The sequence below is a fragment of the Entelurus aequoreus genome, linkage group LG20, assembly GCF_033978785.1.
Source record: "Entelurus aequoreus isolate RoL-2023_Sb linkage group LG20, RoL_Eaeq_v1.1, whole genome shotgun sequence".
In the NCBI taxonomy this organism is placed as follows: Eukaryota; Metazoa; Chordata; class Actinopteri; order Syngnathiformes; family Syngnathidae; genus Entelurus; species Entelurus aequoreus.
Window position 1 is genome coordinate 21,873,465 of NC_084750.1, and position 21,597 is coordinate 21,895,061.

A 21,597-nucleotide genomic window follows, 5' to 3' on the forward strand; every position below is an offset into this window, starting at 1 on the left:
CTGTATTGTATATTTACAAAAAGTATCCGATCTGTATCGTCGATACCAGCCTGAATTTTACTGTATCGAATTGGAAAGAAAATCATTGGTATCGCACATCACTAGTTCTTGTTTCAGAGATCTTAAATACAAATATTCAACCAAAAATGTCACGATTATCTTCACGGACCCCGTGTTGAGAACCTGATTTCGAAAAAAAGGAGCCCTTTTTTCTGCGCTGGCATGTGGTGTCACTTCACTCCAGACTGCTCAGATTGGAAGTCACAATCTGGATTTTCAAATCATTTTATTGGTTTGAAGAGTTTTTGCTGTGAAATTGTCCTTGCCCAGAGACAAGAATAGCCAAAGAACATGGCAACGCTACCAACTTCCTTGGCTGGTGCTGGCAGTCCCTTCTTGATTTGCCTTCCATTGAAGGCTGTCCTTTTGATTCCAAGCCCACTGACTTCACGACAGTCCACCAGGATTGTCCGTCAGTTCCTTCTTAATTTTCTGGCCTCCCGATTGGTCCGTCTGCCACATGTTCCGCCCACATCACGCCCTCTCTAAGTCTTTGTACTTCTTCCGGAGGACGGACACTTGATCTTTGAAGAGCACCGGGTCCAGGCGGAACTGTGAGTGGACCAGAGGCATGTAGCCAAACCAGTTGGCGAAGGTGTTGACACACTCCTGGCGCTGGTTGAAGTGCTCCGGGTTCGCCCAGGGGACGTTTTTTGTGGCCTGGCGGGTAAAAAATAGGACAGTGGGATTAACAACAATGTGTTTGAGGCCCCTGTTCTCTGGTGCAGAAAAGTACCTGTGGGCTGGGCAGCTCCTTGTATTGCTTCCTTTGAGCCACTTTGATGGGTGGCAGGTGAGTGACAGAAGACACCAGGAAGTTCATCAGGATGTCCTCACAGTTGGTCGTATGATCCACCAAGGTCCTCAAAGACTGGGGCAGGTAGTGCGAGAACAGGAAGTGGTAGTACCTGTGGGGGAACACGTGATGTTTTAATACATAAGCCTCAAATATTGATCAGTATTCTCCATATAGTCATCACTGCCTCGGCTAATCTGGCGCCCTAAGCAAAATTTAATTTTGTATTCATGTGAAACGATTTTTATACCTTTATACTCATGCATGTTTTGTACTAAAACAAATGAACAGGAAATTAAATTTAAAGGCCTACTGAAATGAATTTTTTTTATTTAAACGGGGATAGCAGATCCATTTTATGTGTCATACTTGATCATTTCGTGATATTGCCATATTTTTGCTGAAAGGATTTAGTAGATAACATCGACGATAAAGTTTGCAACTTTTGGTCGCTGATAAAAAAAAGCCTTGCCTGTACCGGAAGTAGCGTGACGTCGCTAATACACCGATCCCACCTACAGCTTTCTTCTTAGCAGTCTCCATTGTTCATTAAACAAATTGCAAAAGATTCACCAACACAGATGTCCAGAATACTGTGGAATTTTGCGATGAAAACAGAGCTGTTTGTATTGGGATACAATGTGTCCGAATACTTCCGTTGCAACCATCGACGTCACGCGCATACGTCATCATACATAGACGTTTTCAACCGGAAGTTTCGCGGGAAATTTAAAATTGCACTTTATAAGTTAACCCGGCCGTATTGGCATGTGTTGCAATGTTAAGATTACATCATTGATATACAAACTATCAGACTGCGTGGTCGGTAGTAGTGGCTTTCAGTAGGCCTTTAAGTTAGAGTTAAGTTAAAGTACCAATGATTGTCACAACACACACTAGGTGTGGTGAAATTTGTCCTCTGCATTTGACCCATCCCCTTGTTCAACCCCTGGGAGGTGAGGGTTGCAGTGAGCAGCAGCGGTGGCCGCGCCCGGGAATCATTTTTGGTGATTTAACCCCCAATTCTATCCCTTGATGCTGAGTGCCAAGCAGGGAGGTAATGGGTACCATTTTTATAGTCTTTGGTATGACTCGGCCGGGGTTTGAACTCACAACCTACCGATCTCAGGGCGGAAACTCTAACCATAGGCCACTGAGTAGGTTATTGTTCAATATTGTATTTTTTAGGGCACAATAACACACTTGTAACACATACAGTACAGGCCAAAAGTTTGGACACACCTTCTCATGCAATGCGTTTTCTTTATTTTCATGACTATTTACATTGTAGATTGGCCCTGAAGGCATCAAAACTATGAATGAACACATGTGGAGTTATGTACTTAACAACAACAAAAAGTTGAAATAACTGAAAACATGTTTTATATTCTAGTTTCTTCAAAATAGCCACCCTTTGCTCTGGTTACTGCTTTGCACACTCTTGGCATTCTCTCGATGAGCTTCAAGAGGTAGTCACCTGAAATGGTTTTCACTTCACCGGTGTCATAGTTTTGATGCCTTCAGTGACAATCTACAATGTAAATAGTCATGAAAATAAAGAAAGTGCATTGAAATGAGAAGGCGTGTCCAAACTTTTGGCCTGTACTATATTTACACATCCATCCATCCATTTTCTACCGCTTGTCCCTTTCGGGGTCGCGAGGGGTGCTGGAGCCTATCACAACTGCATTCGGGCGGCAGGCGTGTTCCTGTAATTTTCCACTGACAACGCACGCCAAGGTACTTTGTGAATGTCTGGGGAAATTCGCCATTAAATTATTGTCAATGACGAAGCAGGAAGGGCCTTGTAAAATATAATAATTGATATTTTACATGTGTTTATTCAGGCATAACGGGGGGCCCCCCGCTAATCACGAGGCCCTACTCTACACGCAGCGTGTGGTCTGCGCATTGGATAACACTAAATAACGCTGATTTTTTAAAATTGTTTACACAACGTGCCAACTTCACTGGTTTTGGGTTGTGTAAATGTAGTACAACAAAAATAACGTGTCCTTTTACTGTATTTGACCTGTGGTAGAAGGCAGCACCAGTCAGGACTATTGAGTAGTCATTGGTCCACTTGGAGGTGTACCCCCAGGCGTTTTTTAACGGATCCCAAAAGTGGCTCCTGGGTGGGTACCCCACGATCCGATCCGGGAAACTGCGCCACACCAGGAAGGCAAAGTTCACCTACAAGTACACGAAAAATAAGAACACTAGTCTTTTAATGGCAATGTTTTGTTGTTGTTGTTGTTCACATTGGGTATCAATACTCACCTCACTAGTCAACAGGACCGTGTCCTCATCCAGACTCAGCACTGCATCGGTTTCTATAGCAACGTGAGGCAGGAACCGACTGGTGGTCTGTGAGAGAAATTCGGCAGTAAATCTTCCAGCGCCGCAGGCCTACGTGTTATTTGGCGTTTGCTTCGTGAGATTAGGTGCATGAGTCAGAGACGATCTTGTTGTAGTCGATAGGTTTTTGCCAGGCAGGCTCATAAAAACAGCGTGTAAGTGACAGGGGTGAAGGAGAATGACGGTCGACAGGACAGATGATCAAGATGGAGGCAAAAGGCAGATAAGTAAACAGAGTGAGGAGGAGTCAGATGTGAGTTGAGCATAAATCACCTTCTTCTTGCCGTCTGTTACAGTGAGGGGCACCGGCATGGGAGGCCATTTGCTCCGACTCGGTGCTGGCTTTTCACTGTTCCATAGGATGATGATCTATGGCAGCATAGAAATCATTAGAGATTCATTAAAATGGTCTGCTAATATGAAATAATGTCAAATATATGGTCCAAGCATGCTAACATGTTAGCCAATTTTGAAGGTATAAACCTATACTTAATAGATTACGTTACTTGACGCTGTCCTGCTAAAAGCATTTTAGCCAGGTTTGTACATATAAACCCACAAGTCATAGATTACGTTACTTGGTGCTATCTCGCCAGCAGCATGTTAGCATTTTTACCAATTATGTGGCTATAAACCTACAATTCATAGATTAGGTTACCTGGTATTATCTTGCTAGCAGCATGTTAGCATTTTAGCCAATTATGTAGCTATAAAGCTACAATTCATAGATTACGTTACCTGGTATATTATCTTGCCAGGAACATGTTCGCGATTTAGCCAATAACGTAGCTATAAACCTACAAGTCATAGATTACGTTACCTGGTATATTATCTTGCTAGCAGCATGTCAGCATTTTAGCCAATTATGTAGCTATAAAGCTACAATACATAGATTACGTTACCTGGTATATTATTTTGCCAGCAGCATGTTAGCATTTCTACCAATTTTGTAGCTATAAACCTACAATTCAAAGATTACGTTGCCTGGTATATTATTTTGACAGCAGCATGTTAGCATTTCTACCAATTATGTAGCTATAAACCTACAATTCATAGATTACGTTACCTGCTATTATCTTGCTAGCAGAATTTTAGCCAATTATGTAGCTATAAACCTACAATTCATAGATTATGGTACCTGGCATTATCTTGCTAGCAACATGTTAGCATTTTAGCCAATAACGTAGCTATAAACTTACAAATCATTGATTACGCTACCTGGTATATTATCTTGCTAGTAGCATGTTAGCATGTTTGCCTATTATGTAGCTATAAACCTACAATTCATAGATTACGTTACCTGATATTATCTTGCTAGCAACATGTTAGCATTTTAGCCAATAACGTAACTATAAACTTACAAATCATTGATTACGCTACCTGGTATATTATCTTGCTAGTAGTATGTTAGCATTTTTGCCAATTATGTAGCTATAAAGCTACAATTCATAGATTACGTTACCTGGTATATTATCTTGCCAGCAACATGTTCGCGATTTAGCCAATAACGTAGCTATAAACCTACAATTCATAGATTACGTTACCTGGTATTATCTTGCTAGCAGCATGTTAGCATTTTAGCCAATAATGTAGCTATAAACTTACAATTCATAGATTATGTTACCTGGTATATTATCTTGCCAGGAACATGTTTGCGATTTTAAAGATTAAAGTACCAATGATTGTCACACACACACTAGATGTGGTGAAATTTGTCCTCTGCATTTGTCCCATCCCCTTGGGGAGCAGTGGGCAGCAGCGGCGCCGCGCCCGGGAATCATTTTGGTGATTTAACCCCCAACTCCAACCCTTTGTTGCTGAGTGCCAAGCAGGGAGGTTATGGGTCCCATTTTTAGCCAATAACGTAGCTATAAACCTACAAGTCATAGATTATGTTACCTGGTATATTATTTTGCTAGCAGCATGTCAGCATTTTAGCCAATTATGTAGCTATAAAGCTACAATTCATAGATTACGTTACCTGGTGTATTATTTTGCCGGCAGCATGTTAGCATTTCTACCAATTTTGTAGCTATAAACCTACAATTCATAGATTACGTTACCTGGTATATTATTTTGCCAGCAGCATGTTAGCATTTGTACCAATTATGTAGCTATAAACCTACAATTCATAGATTATGGTACCTGGCATTATCTTGCCAGCAACATGTTAGCATTTTAGCCAATAACGTAGCTATAAACTTACAAATCATTGATTACGCTACCTGGTATATTATCTTGCTAGTAGCGTGTTAGCATTTTTGCCAATTATGTATGAGCTAAATAATATTATTTTATATTTTACAATAATGTGTTAATAATTTCACACATAAGTCGCTCCTGAGTATAAGTCGCATCCCCGGCCAAACTATGAAAAAAACTGCGACTTATAGTCCGAAAAATACGGTAGTCAATGAATACAATTGAAAATATTAATGCAAACTATCTTGAACAATGGAAAAATATTTTTTTCCCCCCAGTCATGCTTCTTAAAATTAGACTTTACAATGAAATATAATTATTAAAATCCTTCAGAAATGTTAGGTTTTTTTTTGTTTTTTTTTTACATATCTGTGTTACTCCTCATCCCAACTATACTTTGGATCTATTTTGTTGTTAAAATGTACGCTTATGTTGTCCATGGGTTTTCACTCGGTGCTGTTACCCTAATTACCCACTCTGAAATGTTTTTATATTTCACAATACTCATGGGAAGACCAACAATAAGTTTACTTATTGATTTTTCTGTGTTTTTGATGATATTTAAATTATGACTGTTGGAGGTTAAATTCCCAGCACTTTCCTTTTATTTTTCTTTAATGTTATTTATTTTTTACGTACATATTTTGTCAGGGTCGACGTGTTATTTATGTGGTAATATTTTATGTAATTGCTAATTATGCTAAAAACTCACTCCTGTTACTTAAGTGAGTTGTCATCTGCTTAGAAACCTTGTGCAAAAAGAAAAACAATTTCCTGGGATGGGTCAATACCCATAGGTGTATTATCAGACATTAGTTGAAAAAACGCAGACTTTTAAGTTTATTTTCAAAGCGTTTTATCAAGCAAATGGCATAGATTTGTTGGAATGGCTCATACAGTATCTGTACACTAGTACGCCATTAAAGTACGGTTCTTTTAAGGTAATAGTACTACATCTCGTACCTTGTCGGTGTGTGTTTCGCCTACTTACTTGTGAGCAATACTTTGACTTGGAGACCACCTGAAGCAGCTTCATGATTGGCTGAGACTGGGACACCAAAGGAGAGACGGCGTGGATGACAGCAGTGAACTCCTGATTTGGATTGATGCCTTCAGCAAGGTCACAAATACACACACACACACACACACACACACACACACACACGCACACACACACACACACACACACACACACACACACACACACACACACACACACACACACACACACACACACACACACACACACACAAAGCCATTTTTAGATTTAAAATGACTGCTTGGTAATACTTTGCAGCAATTATCCTACAGAGACAAGACTTCCAATGATGTTAAGAAATAACAAACTTCCTTTCTTTCTACAGTTCTAACCTGGATTCACACCGACTTTTGTACTCTTATATAATGCACTGTAATATCCTTCCAACATTTGCATTTATTTAGTCGCCAATGTTAAGAGCACAAGTAGGTCCGACACGTCCGTCTTTTATGTTGCACGTTCTTATTAACTATAGACAACGCCTAAGTCAGGGGTGTCAAACTCATTTTAGATGGGGGGCCACATGGAGAAAAATCTACTCCCAAGTGGGCCGGACTGGTGAAATCACGGCATGATAATTTAAAAATACAGACACCAGCAGATTGTTTTCTTTGTTTAAAAATAGAACAAGCACATTCTGAAATTGTACAAATCATAATGTTGTTGGGTTGTTTTTTTTACAATTCCCTGTTGCGGTTAATAGTGTATATACTTTGTCGTTTTTTATATTTTCTGAATATTTTATGCGATAATGTTCATCAGTCAACTCATTGGTGTTAATGTTCAATCTATCAAGATAAAAAAATGACGTCAAATTCAAATTACAGTATGTTATTTATGTAGTTTGATCATTTTCCTCGACTGATGTACTAACATCATGTGGTTTATTTTGTACATATGTAGCGTCACCTACAAAGATACAAAGAATCGCTATTGCGACATCCAGTGGACACATTTAGAACAGCTGTTTCTTTCATTCAAAGATTTTAGGTACATTTTTATACTTAGCAAACTCATCCCGCGGGCTGGATAAAACCTGTTCGTGGGCCTGATCCGGCCCTCGGGCCGTACGTCTGACACCCCTGGCCTAAGTGGACAGGGTAAACAATGCAAGTAACAGTGCAATACATTTTCATAACATGGTCATGACTGCCCAGTTTCTCTTTTTATATTCATATTTCTACTATTATATTTGTATTCTTATTGTTGCTTTTTTGTTTTTATTGTTATATTTTCTATTTTATTTCCATTTGTACCCCCATTATTTACTTTTTACTTTTTAAATTCGATCTCAATTTTCCTGAGGGAACTCTCCTGAAGGAATCAATAAAGTACTATCTATCTATCTATCTATCTATCTATCTATCTATCTATCTATCTATGTAACATAATTGGGGGCTTGTCCGGGATTTTTGAACCTGGGACCCCAGCAGCCACCATAGGAGTCAGTCTACCCCAGGGCAGCTGTGGCTACGAAAGTAGCTTACCACCACCAGGTGTGAATGAATGATGGGTTTTTAAAATGTAAAGTGACTTTGGGTACTTAGAAAAGCGCTATATAAATCCCAGTTATTATTATTATTATTATTATAGTAATGAAATGTTTTACCTAAACCCAGGTAGTAGAAAGGGAAATGTGCGAGGTGAGTGGAGTATTCTGGCAGGACTAGTAGACCTCCAGGCAGGGAGTTCCACATGTACTTGTTTCTCGATATGTGGGAAAACACACGGTCCTTAATGATCTGGGGGAGGAACAAATTGAAATGTCATTGGGAATGCGGTCAGTGCAAATGCAACATAAAACACATTACTGCACCATGTTTTTCGTTTGCTTCCCTGTGATCCACACATTGTAATTCCTACTTGAACCAACAGGAGGTGACCAAGAGGCAACATCCAAAGGCGCCCCGCCATGAATCCCAGTGCTTCGCTGACCTCAGGCTGACTGCACAGCTGTCTCTCCCATGGGGAGAGGTCCCCCTTCAGCTTGCTGTATGTATATAAGCAGCTTATCACCAACCTCCAGAACCTTGCCTTTATTATCTCCGGCATAAATCCCCAGCAGAAAAAACACCGAGGGGACAGCGAGACGTCGCTTTTATAAACATGGGAACGCAAAGCCGACGTGTGCTGCTCACTGGGTGGTCTTTCTCCCAATTTCACGGAAACATTCAAATTGTTTTGTTTGTAGTGCATTGGAAGAGGGACACCATCAAGTGTGGCTTGATGGCTAAATAGAAATAAAGGCAGTGTTGGTAGTAATTAAAGTGAGAGTAAGACTATGTTTTAGCTAAAAAAAAAGGAATCATGGCATCAAACTAGATCCATCCATTCGTCAACTTCTGCTCAGACGTCTCGCTCCCAGGCTACTTCGTCTTGCTAAGGGGTCTCAAACTCAATTTACCTGGGCGGCGCTTAAGGTAGACTCGGGGTGACGCTGGACCGCGCCAAATATCCATTCATTTTCTACCGCTTGTCCCTTACGGGTTCGCGGGGGGTGCTGGAGCCTATCCCGGCTGCACACGGGGTACACCCTGGACAAGTCGCCACCTCATCGCAGGGCCAACACAGATAGACAGACAACATTCACACTGACATTCACACACTAGGGCCAATTTAGTGTTGCCAATCAACCTATCCCCAGGTGCATGTCTTTGGAGGTGGGTGGAAGCCGGATGGAACCCACGCAGTCACGGGGAGAACATGCAAACTCCACACAGAAAGATCCCGAGCCCAGGATCGAACCCAGGACCTTCGTATTGCGAGACACACATACTAACCCCTGTGGCACCGTGCTGCCACTTCAGAATCAGGTTTGAACCACGTGACTACATTTAACTACCAGCAGCTATAGTGACCCTGAGTTATGATAGGCCTTAAAAGGGAACTGCACTTTTTTGTAATCATTATAAAAGACAAGGCGACGGATGTATTTTTTTTTTAATGCATTCTAACTTAAATAAGTCTGCTTGCAGGGGAGCCAATGGAGGTCCTCTTTTCCGCCAATAAAACCCAATAAAAAAACATCCAAAAAGCGTCAACAATACTCCATTTACATTTCGTGACTTGAATATTAACCAAGTATGAGTGATATTGTTATTATAAGTCAGGGGTGTCCAAACTTTTTCCACTGAGGGCCGCACACGGAAAAATTTAAGCATGCGGGGGCCATTTTGATATTTTTCATTTTCAAACCATAACAAAATATATGGATTTTTTTTTTAACCTTTAGGGCTCCCGGGGACCATAAAGGGTCTCAATCATTAAAACGTTAAAAATAAGTCAAATTATTATTATTATTTTTTATTTAACGCTTACAGTAAATCTCTATATCAACTTCAGGTTGATAAAAAGTAAAAAAGACAACTTTGTTTTTTTATAGTAAAACTGGAAATATGCATTATTTAGTAATTAGAGTTCTAAAAGATCAATAATGCAGGACACCATTGATTTTAATTCTTTAATATTTTTGAGAAATCAGTGAAAATATTAATAAAATCCGACTAAATATGTTTGGGATCCAAAAGGTCCCCCACTCATAAAGTGATACAATTTTATTAGTTGTTTTTTTTACTTTCAACACTTAAATTATGAGATCAACTTCAGATATATCTGTCGATTTTACGTTTGAACTATTATTTTGTTTGTTTTTATGCTCTTTTGTCAAAGAAATCTTTGTTTTTATACGGCAACCACACAATATATGCAATATTTTTTCCACATAAAACATTTTAAAGTGACATTTTTGAAGTAATTGGAACCTTGAATAAGTCAATAATTTATTAGAACTTACCCACATAGTCATTCACATTGACGTCCCACTGGGGTGAGTTTTCCTTGCCCGTATGTGGGCTCTGTACCGAGGATGTCGTTGTGGTTTGTACAGCCCTTTGAGACACTTGTGATTTAGGGTTATATAAATAAACATTGATTGATTGATTGATTGATTGATTGAGAACATAGTTTTTTTGTCTTTTTTTTTTTTTTTGAGCAATGGCAAAAAAATTAAAAATAAGCAGACAAAAGAAAAAAAACAGCCTGCATGGCAGCTTTGTGTCAACATTGCAACTTTTTCTTGTTAGATTTCACCTCATTCCACTTTTTTAAATGTTTTTTTTTAATTTTTGCAATACTATCAATTTTGCAATTTTTGCAGAATGTGTGGCGGGCCGGTAAACAATTAGCTGCGGGCCGCAAATGGCCCCCGGGCCGCACTTTGGACACCCCTGTTATAAGTTTTAACGCAGACAAATTATTTATGGCGGCGACATGATCATGGGCTTTTGTACCAATGTTGACATGATCGTATGATCAGCTGCTCCCTTGCTCTCTTGTAAAACGTTCTTGTAAATCATGAATCATGCCTCTCACCTGGATAGAAGAAGGATGATAACATATTCCGACAAGTTGGTACACTTTGAAAGCCAATTTAGACACAAAAAGACGCTTGGTTCTACCCTCTTTTCTTTGCAAGGATTATGAGTGATTCTTCATCTAAAAGGCAATCTACGAACATCCTAGAAGTCGGCATCCTAATGACAGCAGACCTTGTACGGTAAGTGATGTTTTATTATGTTTGTTGGCTCTCATGAAGTCTGCAGTAATTATCAGTGATGTGGTTGGGGAAAAAAAGCAAACGTGATGCATTTTTGAAAATTAATGTGCCGCGTTTGCTTAAAACAGGGGTGTCCAAAGTGCGGCCCGCAGCTAATTGTTTACCGGCCCGCGACACATTCTGGAAATGCTATTGCAAAAATTTAAAAAAACATTAAAAAAAGTAGAATGAGGTGAAATCTAACTAGAAAAAGTTGCAATGTTGACACAAAGCTGCCATGCAGGCTGTTTTTTTTTTCTTTTGTCTATCTTTATTTTTCTTTTTTTGCCATTGCTCAAAAAAAAAAAATGTTACAATGAATTATTGACCTATTCAAGGCTCTAATTATTTCAAATATTTCACTTTAAAATGTTTTATGTGGAAAATATTGCATATATTGTGTGGTTGCCATACAAAAACAACGTTTTCTTTGACAAAAGAGCATAAAACAAACAAAATAATAGTTCAAACGTAAAATTGACAGATGTATCTGAAGTTGATCTCGTAAGTAAAAAATAACTAATACAAATGTATCACTTTATGAGTGGGGCACCTTTTGGATCCCAAATATATTTAATTGGATTTTATTTATCTTTTCACTGTGATTACTCAAAAATAACAATGAATTAAAATCAATGGTGTCCTGCATTATTGATGTTTTTAAGGCTCTAATTACTTCACATCAAACATTGCTTTCTGAATGTTTTGGGCAGTGGGGGAAATACTGCAAATTTCAGTTTTATTATAAAAAACAAAGTTGTCTTGACAGAAAAGGCATAAAACCTTTTTGGTTTTTTAAATTTTATATCAACCTGAAGTTGATATACTGTAGAGATTTACTGTAAGCGTTAAAAAAAATAAAATAATTTGACTTGTTTTTAACATTTTAATGACTTAGACCCTTTACGGTCCCCGGGAGCCTTAAAGGTAAAAAAAACAACAAATCCATATATTTTGTTATGATTTGAAAATGAAAACTATCAAAATAGCCCCCGCGTGCTTTAATTTTTCCGTGTGCGGCCCTCAGTGGAAAAAGTTTGGACACCCCTGGCTTAAAATAATCAAAATTCGTAAATATTAAATGTTGTTATTAATGTGCTCGTTACTATTACATCATGTGTATAAAACCTGAATGGAGGTGTTTGGATGTTTGTTAAGGGCTTTGTAGGCAGAAAGAATAGAGCGGCTCCCAAATGCTCCATTGTAAGTAGACTATTGATCGCATTTATTTAATATTTAGAATGCATAAAAAAATATACATCCGTCATGTCTTTCATAATGATTGTGAACGATAGGCAAAATTCCCCCCAAATAGTGCAGTTCCCCGTTAAGTCATTCTAAATATAAAATGCCATGTAAATATTGTATATTTTGACACCGGACCCGTCAGCGATCCTGTTCTGTCTCCCTGTAATGTTTGTCTGCTCTTGAATGGGATTGTTCTGAAAATCTTAATTTCCCCCCGAACGAGATTTCTCTACAGAATCTCCTCTCTGGTCAACAAAAGCACCATGAGGATTCTGGCGGGAACTCTCGTTCAACCCTTTTTCGATTACGCATGCACCTCCTGGTACCCTAGCACCTCCAAAACCCTCAAATCTAAACTCCAAACATCTCAGAACAAGCTAGTCAGGTTACTTCTAGACCTCCACCCCAGATCCCACCTCACTCCTACCCACTTCTCCAAAGTGGGCTGGCTCAAGGTGGAGGACAGAGTTAAACAACTTGCACTGAGCCTAGTCTATAAAATCCACTACACCTCCCTGATACCGAAGTACATGTCAAACTACTTCCTTAACGTAAATGACCGCCATAACCACAACACCAGGGCGAGCTCCACTAACCACGTTAAACCCAGATTCCCATCTAACAAAGGTCTTAACTCATTCTCTTTCTATGCCACATCAATGTGGAATGCGCTCCCAACAGGTATAAAAGAAAGGGCATCTCTATCCTCCTTCAAAACCGCAATAAAAGTTCACCTCCAGGCAGCTACAACCCTAAACTAACACCCTCCCCGGATTGCTAATAATCAAATGTAAACAATCAAATGCAGATACTTTTTCTTATGCCTTCTGATCTCTCTCTCTCTCTCTCTCTCTCTCTCTCTCTCTCTCTCTCTCTCTCTCTCTCTCTCTCTCTCTCTCTCTCTCTCTCTCTCTATGTCCACTACTTGCTGTCCATATCCTACCCCCTCCACACCCCTGATTGTAAATAATGTAAATAATTCAATGTGATTATCTTGTGTGATGACTGTATTATGATGATAGTATATATCTGATAGTATATATCTGTATCATGAATCAATTTAAGTGGACCCCGACTTAAACAAGTTGAAAAACTTATTCGGGTGTTTCCATTTAGTGGTCAATTGTACGGAATATGTACTTCACTGTGCAACCTACTAATAAAAGGCTCAATCAATAAAAAAACAAAACCTTGGGGATTATTAAAGTATTTCTGATTCTGATACATAAAAAGACCCTTGCAAATCCAATCCAAACTGAACTGATGGCTAAAACCACAACGCCTCTTTTTTCCCCTTTTATCAGCATCAAGAAGTAGATTTTACTGACCTCTAATGTGGTGAGGACTATCTTGTCCACAGAGGAGAAATATGCGTCCCACAACATCTGGGTCCTTTGTCTGAGAGCCAAGACTCGCTCATTTCTGACGGCTCTTACTGTAGATGGCACCTAAAGACAAAAGAAAGGAGCAACAATCATTTGATGAATGGGTAGATATCTTGAACAATACCCTTATTTGTGATCACCTAAACTTGGAGTTTAGGTACAGTCAAACCAAGGCTAAATATTTTATTTGTGGCCGCATTTCGCTCTTAAACTTAATCTTACTTGAGTCTGGTTTTATAGGTAGCTTGTTCAAATGTGCACTGACTAATTGTTGAAATTATATAAACAGTGCTTTTAAATGGACTTGAATGAACCTTTCTTTTTTACACTTCAATGTGACAGCAGGTCTTTCTAATTATAGGCCAATATCAAAGTTGTGTCCTATCAAAAATTCGGGAGTCAGCATGCGGCTCTTTAGTGCCGCCCTAGTGGCTCCCTGGAGCATTTCTATAAAAAGATTGAAAATGGAAAAAGATGGGGGGGAAAATCCTTTTTTTGTTTTGGTATGTTTTTTGTTTGAGGACAAACATGACACAAACCTTCCCAATTGTTAGAAAGCCCACTGTTTAATATGTTTGTGTGTAAGCTTCACTGGTGAGAGTATTTGGTCCTACTAATTTTGGTGGTTCTTTTGTTTACATGCATTATCTTCCACTCCTCCTTTGTCTCATGTTGTCCACCAAATGTTTTATACTGTGCGTGAATGCACAAAGGTGCGCTTTGTTGATGTTATTGACTTGTTGGAGTGCTAATCAGGCATATTTGGTCAGTGCTATGCTAACATGCTATTTAGGCTAGCTGTATGTACATATTGCATCATGATGCCTCATTTTTAGGTATATTTGAGCTCATTTAATATCCTTTACTTTCATCCTCTTTGTATATCATTTAGTTTTGCATGTCTCATGACACATTATCTGTATGTAATATTAGCTGCATTTCAGATAGTTGTTCCAGACCACAGCAAACATTACCTAGCTTGCCAAAGATTGTAATAAATGCATTAGAAGAAGACAGCCTTAACTTAGACACCCACATCTCTCTATACCTTTGGTCATTAAAAGCCAGTCATTTCCAGGAGTTATCTCACCTTCTGAGTACCCTCTGATTTACTAATGTTTTCTAATGTGTAGAATAAATACTACATTTTAACATTTCTGTCAACAAAGATTTGCTTCAGCCTGCGACAGTCTATTTTGATAGTAGGCTATTATAGCTAATATAGACACTTACATCATGTGTTGCCTTCATTATAACACTTATATAAGACTTTTAATTTTTTTGCGGCTTCAGACAGATTTTTTTTTTTGTATTTTTGGTCCAATATGGATCTTTCAACGATTTTGGGTTGCCGACCCCTGGGCTAGGTGGTAAATGACATCATTGTAGCGCTTGATAAAAAACAGTACTGCGCCTCACTTTTTCTTGAGTTCTCCAAAGCGTTTGACACAGTAGACCACGCTATTTTAAAAACGCAGGCTGTTTCTCATTGGAGTGCCAGAACATACGGTCGCTTGGTTTTCAAATTATTTAGAAAAAAGGACCTATTGTATTTAAATACGAGGGCCTTTGTTCGGAATTTGTCACTGTTCATAAAGGGGTGCCTCTGGGATCTGTTTTGGGGTCCCTCTTATTCATCTTACACATCAATGATCTCGAACAACATTTCTCTGATGCTAATATGCATCTTTATGTTGACGATACCATTAGTCATCTGTTGAACAGGCTGTTAATTCCTTACAGAAAGCTTTTGTAGCTACGCAGAGTTCACTTATTGACTTAAAACTGGTTCTCAATGCTGATAAGACAAAACTTATGCTGTTTTCCAAACATAGGAAGGTGCCTTAAACTCCCCCGGTAGTGTCCACTCTTGAAGGGAACGTCGTAGAAGTGGTGCAAGAGTATATATACAGTACCTCTGTGTTTTAATTGATGACTCTCTCACTTTTAAACCTTAAATTGGGGTTTTTCTTCCGTAATAAGCGATGTTTTTCTTTTTGTGTAAAAAAAGCGCCTTGTCTCTGCCACATTTTTATCCGTGCTAGATTATGGTGACCTTTTTTTTATGAATGCTACTCAGTCCGGTCTTCAGATGGTGGACTCTGTTTACCATGCTTCTTTGAGGTAGAGCCATGACACACCACTTGTACTCTCGGGTGGGATGGCCTTCTCTGTCCATTAGGAGACAGTGTCATTGGTACACTTTTATTTCCAAGGCTCTTCTGGGACTATTGCCCGATTACATTTGTGCATTAATTACAAAGAGAAACAAAGAGAACTACAAACTCTTATGCACTGAGATCCAACGATCAGCTGTTGCTCTCTGTCCCTTTTGTTCGTATTGAATTTGTGGAAAAAAGCTTTTGTCTATGCAGTTCCTTGTGCTTGGAACACGTTACACAGAGACTGGAAGCTGACTGGATTTGTATCCTTAAATGCTTTTAAATCTAAACTGAGAGCATTTGAAGGAGCCTCTGTTATCTGTAACTGTTTTACTTGAGGTCCGTCCTGTCATTTTAATGTGTAATGTGAATGTAATTTTATGTGTAACTTAGGCTAGGACTCCCTTGGTTTTTAATTTCAATGGGATTTTTCCCTGGTTATCCATCCATCCATTTTCTACCGCTTGTCCCTTTCGGGGTAATAATAAAAAAAAAACATCAAGGAAAGAAAAAAGATGTATTTCACAATTTTCGCACATTCTTTACTTGCAGTTCAAGTAAAGTGTCTGTTTGCAACCTTTACGTGACTGCCAAGAGGGCGCTAACTTTCCAAAGTCTTAGCATTATAACCAGCCATCTTCTGGCTTTGAGCCCATCAATTAAATGCATTAGCTTTTATTTAATTTAAAAAAAAAAAAATTAATTTCAGGCAATGACACTAAAAAAAGTAGAAGGTAGACAACACATAATAATATGAATTAATATAATGCAAAAGTTAATGTACAGTATGTAAGCATGATGATCCAGTTTTGCCTGAAAGGGAGTGAGAAGAAGATAGCAATCTTTGCTTGTTTTTGTTGACTTTTTATAACCTATCATAGCAACAACATGACTGCAAAATGTTATAGTTTCTTCCAGAGATGGGTAGAGTAGCCAGAGCCAACCATTGTACTCGAGTAAGCGTGCCGTTACGTTAGCGCACAGGTATCAAACTCAAGGCCCGGGGGTCAAATCTGGCCTGCCACATCATTTAATGTGGACCACCAAATCAGTTTATGTGGTCCGCCATATAATTTTATTGTGGACTCCCACATCATTTTAACATGGACCTTCACATCATTGATGTGGCCTGTGAAAGGCTAGAATTAAAATAAGCACTTTCTGGCCATATGTATCTGACCGAAAAATGTTGCACATGCAATTGCATATGTTCCACACTTTACTATTGTCTGATGTTCCAAGCATATATTTTGGTTATCAAAAATAAATACTTAAATATCTGCTTGTCATCTCGACTTACGATTTCAAAGCGATTTATCCATCGATCTGTAAAAAATAAAATAATCAAAAACGGTTGCCTATGAAAACTGTGTACCAAGGCTATTAGACGTTTATATTCATGTACAAAACCCCAAACCAGTGAAGTTGGCACGTTGTGTAAATGGTAAATAAAAACAGAATACAATGATTTGCTAATTCTTTTCAACCTATATTCAATTGAATGGACTGCAAAGACAAGATATTTAATGTTCGAACTGGTAAACTTAGTTATTTTTTGCAAATATTAGCTCATTTGGAATTTGATGTTTCAAACAAGCTTGCACAAGTGGCAAAAAAGACTGAAAAAGTTGAGGAATGCTCATCAAACACTTATTTGGAACATCCCACAGGTGAACAGGCTAATTGGGAACAGGTGGGTGCCATGATTGGGTATAAAAGCAGCTTCCATGAAATCCTCAGTCATTCACAAACAAGGATGGGGCGAGGGTCACCACTTTGTCAACAAATGCGTGAGCAAATTGTCGAACAGTTTAATAACAACATTTCTCAACCAGCTATTGCAAGGAATTCAGGGATTTAACCATCTACGGTCCGTAATATCATCAAAAGGTTCAGAGAATCTGGAACAATCACTGCATGTAAGCGGCAAGGCTGTGACCTTCGATCCCTCAGGCGTTACTCCATCAAAATCCGACATTAGTGTGTAAAGGATATCACCACATGGGCTTAGGAACACTTCAGAAAACCACTGTCAGTAACGACAGTTTGTCGCTACATCTGTAAGTGCAAGTTAAAACTCTACTATGCAAAGCAAAGGCCATTTATCAACAACACCCGGAAACGCAGCCGGCTTCGTTGGGCCCGAGCTCATCTAAGATGGACTGATGAAAAGTGTTCTGTAGTCCACATTTCAAATAGTTTTCATCCGGCGGACATGACGTCCACAACCGTGCCAACTTCACTGGTTTTGGGTTTTGTCCTTTAGCTCTTTTTTTAAAATGACAAAAGTTCTTCTTTATCTCTCGCATTCTTCCTCACTTTGCATTTTCAGGCGTTTTCCCTTCCAGTACACCTCACTTAGCCACTTACTAACAAGTGTCAAGCTCCCTAACCTGGGGTCACAGTGAACCTGTCCTTTCCTTGTGCGTTACAGAGGGATGCGCAGCACCACTGATGAGGTCAAGCCGTTCAACGTAATGGGGCCCCGATTAAACATGTCTCCCCCTCATCAGCACAGGCAGGTTTGTGTGTATATATCTCCAGCTCGGTTTCCTTCTCCACAATGTGGAAGCGGTCCAATCCAGAGGAGACAACATTTGCGCGATAAAGCTGCATGTTGAGATGGTGCCAGCTGTGTTTGTTCTTTGTGTGTGTGTGTGTGTGTGTGTGTTGGACATGAGGTAGGGGCCGTGCAAGCCGGTGCTTTTGAGCCCAAGCTGGATTAAGACCCCTGCAGTTAATCACGGCGGCCCGACATGCAGCCACACCATTTGATAAAGGTAAGGCCGGCTTTAAGCACTGCTTGCTAGTGATTACATACAATCCACCTTAGAGACTTTATACTGATGCAAGTCATTATAGCATGTAAATAAATAACAAAACATGCAGCGATGGGCGATACGGCTAAAAATATATATCCTTCTGCAATAATGATGTATTATTTGGTATATAAATAATAATAGAACTGTTTAAATGTGGCAACATATTGCGTTGTTTTCCAAAAAACATTATTGTTCTACAGAACCCAAAACCAGTGAAGTTGGCATGTTGTGTAAATGGTAAACAAAAACAGAATACAATGATTTGCAAATCCTTTTCAACTTACACTACCGTTCAAAAGTTTGGGGTCACATTGAAATGTCCTTATTTTTGAAGGAAAAGCACTGTACTTTTCAATGAAGATAACTTTAAACTAGTCTTAACTTTAAAGAAATACACTCTATACATTGCTAATGTGGTAAATGACTATTCTAGCTGCAAATGTCTGGTTTTTGGTGCAATATCTACATAGGTGTGTAGAGGCCCATTTCCAGCAACTATCACTCCAGTGTTCTAATGGTACGATGTGTTTACTCATTGGCTCAGAAGGCTAATTGATGATTAGAAAACCCTTGTGCAATCATGTTCACACATCTGAAAACAGTTTAGCTTGTTACAGAAGCTACAAAACTGATCTTCCTTTGAGCAGATTGAGTTTCTGGAGCATCACATTTGTGGGGTCAATTAAACGCTCAAAATGGCCAGAAAAAGAGAACTTTCATCTGAAACTCGACAGTCTATTCTTGTTCTTAGAAATGAAGGCTATTCCACAAAATTGTTTGGGGGACCCCAAACTTTTGAACGGTAGTGTATATTCAATTGAATAGACTGCAAAGACAAAATGTTTAACGTTCAAACTGGTAAACATTGTTGTTTTTTTGCAAATATTAGCCCATTTGGAATTTGATGCCTGCAATAATGTTTCAAAAAAGCTGGCACAAATGGCAAAAAAGACTGAGAAAGTTGAGGAATGCTCGTCAAACACTTGTTTGGAACATCCCACAGGTGAACAGGCTAATTGGGAACAGGTGGGTGCCATGATTGGGTATTAAAACCAGCTTCCATGAAATGCTCAGTCATTCACAAACAACTGGCGAGGGTCACCACTTTGTGTACAAATGCGTGAGCAAATTGTCCAACAGTTTAACAACAACAAAGACATGCACCTGGGGATAGGTTGATTGGCAACACTAAATTGGCCCTAGTGCGTGAATGTTGTCTGTCTATCTGTGTTGGCCCTGCGATGAGGTGGCGACTTGTCCAGGGTGTACCCCGCCTTCCGCCCGATTGTAGCTGAGATAGGCTCCAGCGCCGCCCGCGACCCCGAAGGGAATAAGCGGTAGAAAATGGATGGATGGATGGATTTCTCAACGAGCTATTGCAAGGAATTTAGGGATTTAACCATCTACGGTCTGTAATATCATTAAAAGGTTCAGAGAATCTGGAGAAATCACTTCACGTAAGCGGCATGAAAACCATACTCTTAAGCATGGTTTTGTACTTTATTTATGGATTACTGGCTTAGAAGTGGCTTCGACTCTGGAAGGACGTTAGCCGCTAAGGAGGACGCGACAGTGCGTTTGAGGGACGTGGTCGTTCGCTTGTTGCAGTCAAATTAGCAGGACACAGCTAGAATGTGTCATCAACATGCATTATCACGATATAACGATACAATTAAAAACTATTGTCTGCCAAATGTATATCAATTATATATCAACCCTATTGGTACTCAGGTTTTTCATTGAATTGGGTTGTATACAGTCGTGGTCAAAAGTTTACATACACTTGTAAAGGACATAATGTCATGGCTGTCTTGAGTTTCCAATAATTTCTACAACTCTTATTTTTTTGTGATAGAGTGATTGGAGCACATACTTGTTGGTCACAAAAAACATTCATGAAGTTTGGTTCTTTTATGAATTTATTATGGGTCTACTGAACATGTGAGCAAATGTGCTGGGTCAAAAATATACATACAGCAATGTTAATATTTGCTTACATGTCCCTTGGCAAGTTTCACTGCAATAAGGCGCTTTTGGTAGCCATTCACAAGCTTCTGGTTGAATGTTTGACCACTCCTCTTGACAAAATTGGTGCAGTTCAGCTAAATGTGTTGGTTTTCTAAAATGGACTTGTTTCTTCAGCATTGTCCACACTTTTAAGTGAGGACTTTGGGAAATCCATTCTAAAACCTTCATTCTAGCCTGATTTAGCCATTCCTTTACCACCTTTGAGATGTGTTTGGGGTCATTATCCTGTTGGAACACCCAACTGCGCCCAAGACCCAACCTCCGGGCTGATGATTTTAGGTTGTCCTGAAGAATTTGGCGGTAATCCTCCTTCTTCATTGTCCCATTTACTCTCTGTAAAGCACCAGTTCCATTGGCAGCAAAACAGGCCCAGAGCATAATACTACCACCACCATGCTTGACGGTAAACATGGTGTTCCTGGGATTAAAGGCCTCACCTTTTCTCCTCCAAACATATTGCTGGGTATTGTGGCCAAACAGCTCCATTTTTGTTTCATCTGACCACAGAACTTTCCTCCAGAAGGTCTTATCTTTGTCCATGTGATGTCAAAAAACATTATTGTTCTACTTACTGTTAATATCTGGTTATCTTCTTCTGTTAAAATGTAATATTAACGTATTCTTCTGTTGTTTTGGCTCATTCACATTAGTTTTGGGTGATACTACAAATTTGGGTATCGATACAATACCAAGTAGTTATAGTGGCAGTATTAGTCATACCAATGCTGATACTTCAAATTTTAATAATCTATAATGCAGGATGGCGGTGTAACAATATCAACTAGATGAGGCAATTCCTGAAGGAATTTTGTGTGAATGCTCCAATGCTGAAGTTGAACTGAAATCCTGGAATTTTTTTAGAATTGTTGGAGAGCACACAATTCCCAAACAGGCTGAATATTT

The 21,597-nt window shown here is 39.1% G+C and overlaps 1 protein-coding gene and 1 long non-coding RNA gene across 3 annotated transcripts in view; one reads left to right on the forward strand and one right to left on the reverse strand.

Moving 5' to 3' along the window:
- Positions 1–211: 211 nt before the first annotated feature.
- The window catches only part of ext1c (exostoses (multiple) 1c), a 201,478-nt gene continuing 180,092 nt past the window's right edge, over positions 212–21,597 (reverse strand). Inside the window, exons 5-12 of the mRNA XM_062029627.1 lie at positions 13,626–13,745; positions 8,065–8,197; positions 6,408–6,526; positions 3,488–3,583; positions 3,137–3,223; positions 2,889–3,049; positions 797–968; positions 212–720 (exon numbers count right to left, since the gene is read on the reverse strand). Of these exons, the coding sequence (XP_061885611.1) occupies positions 535–720; positions 797–968; positions 2,889–3,049; positions 3,137–3,223; positions 3,488–3,583; positions 6,408–6,526; positions 8,065–8,197; positions 13,626–13,745 (1,074 nt within the window). The 3' untranslated portion in view covers positions 212–534. The remainder of the gene's footprint in view (positions 721–796; positions 969–2,888; positions 3,050–3,136; positions 3,224–3,487; positions 3,584–6,407; positions 6,527–8,064; positions 8,198–13,625; positions 13,746–21,597) is intronic.
- Positions 8,091–21,597, forward strand: part of LOC133636033 (uncharacterized) — a 30,068-nt gene continuing 16,561 nt past the window's right edge. Inside the window, exons 1-4 of one of the 2 annotated variants that reach the window (XR_009822163.1) lie at positions 8,091–8,447; positions 10,930–11,010; positions 18,279–18,366; positions 18,526–18,624. This is a non-coding gene — a long non-coding RNA (uncharacterized LOC133636033). The remainder of the gene's footprint in view (positions 8,448–10,929; positions 11,011–18,278; positions 18,367–18,525; positions 18,625–21,597) is intronic. The other variant, XR_009822164.1, reaches the window with a different exon arrangement.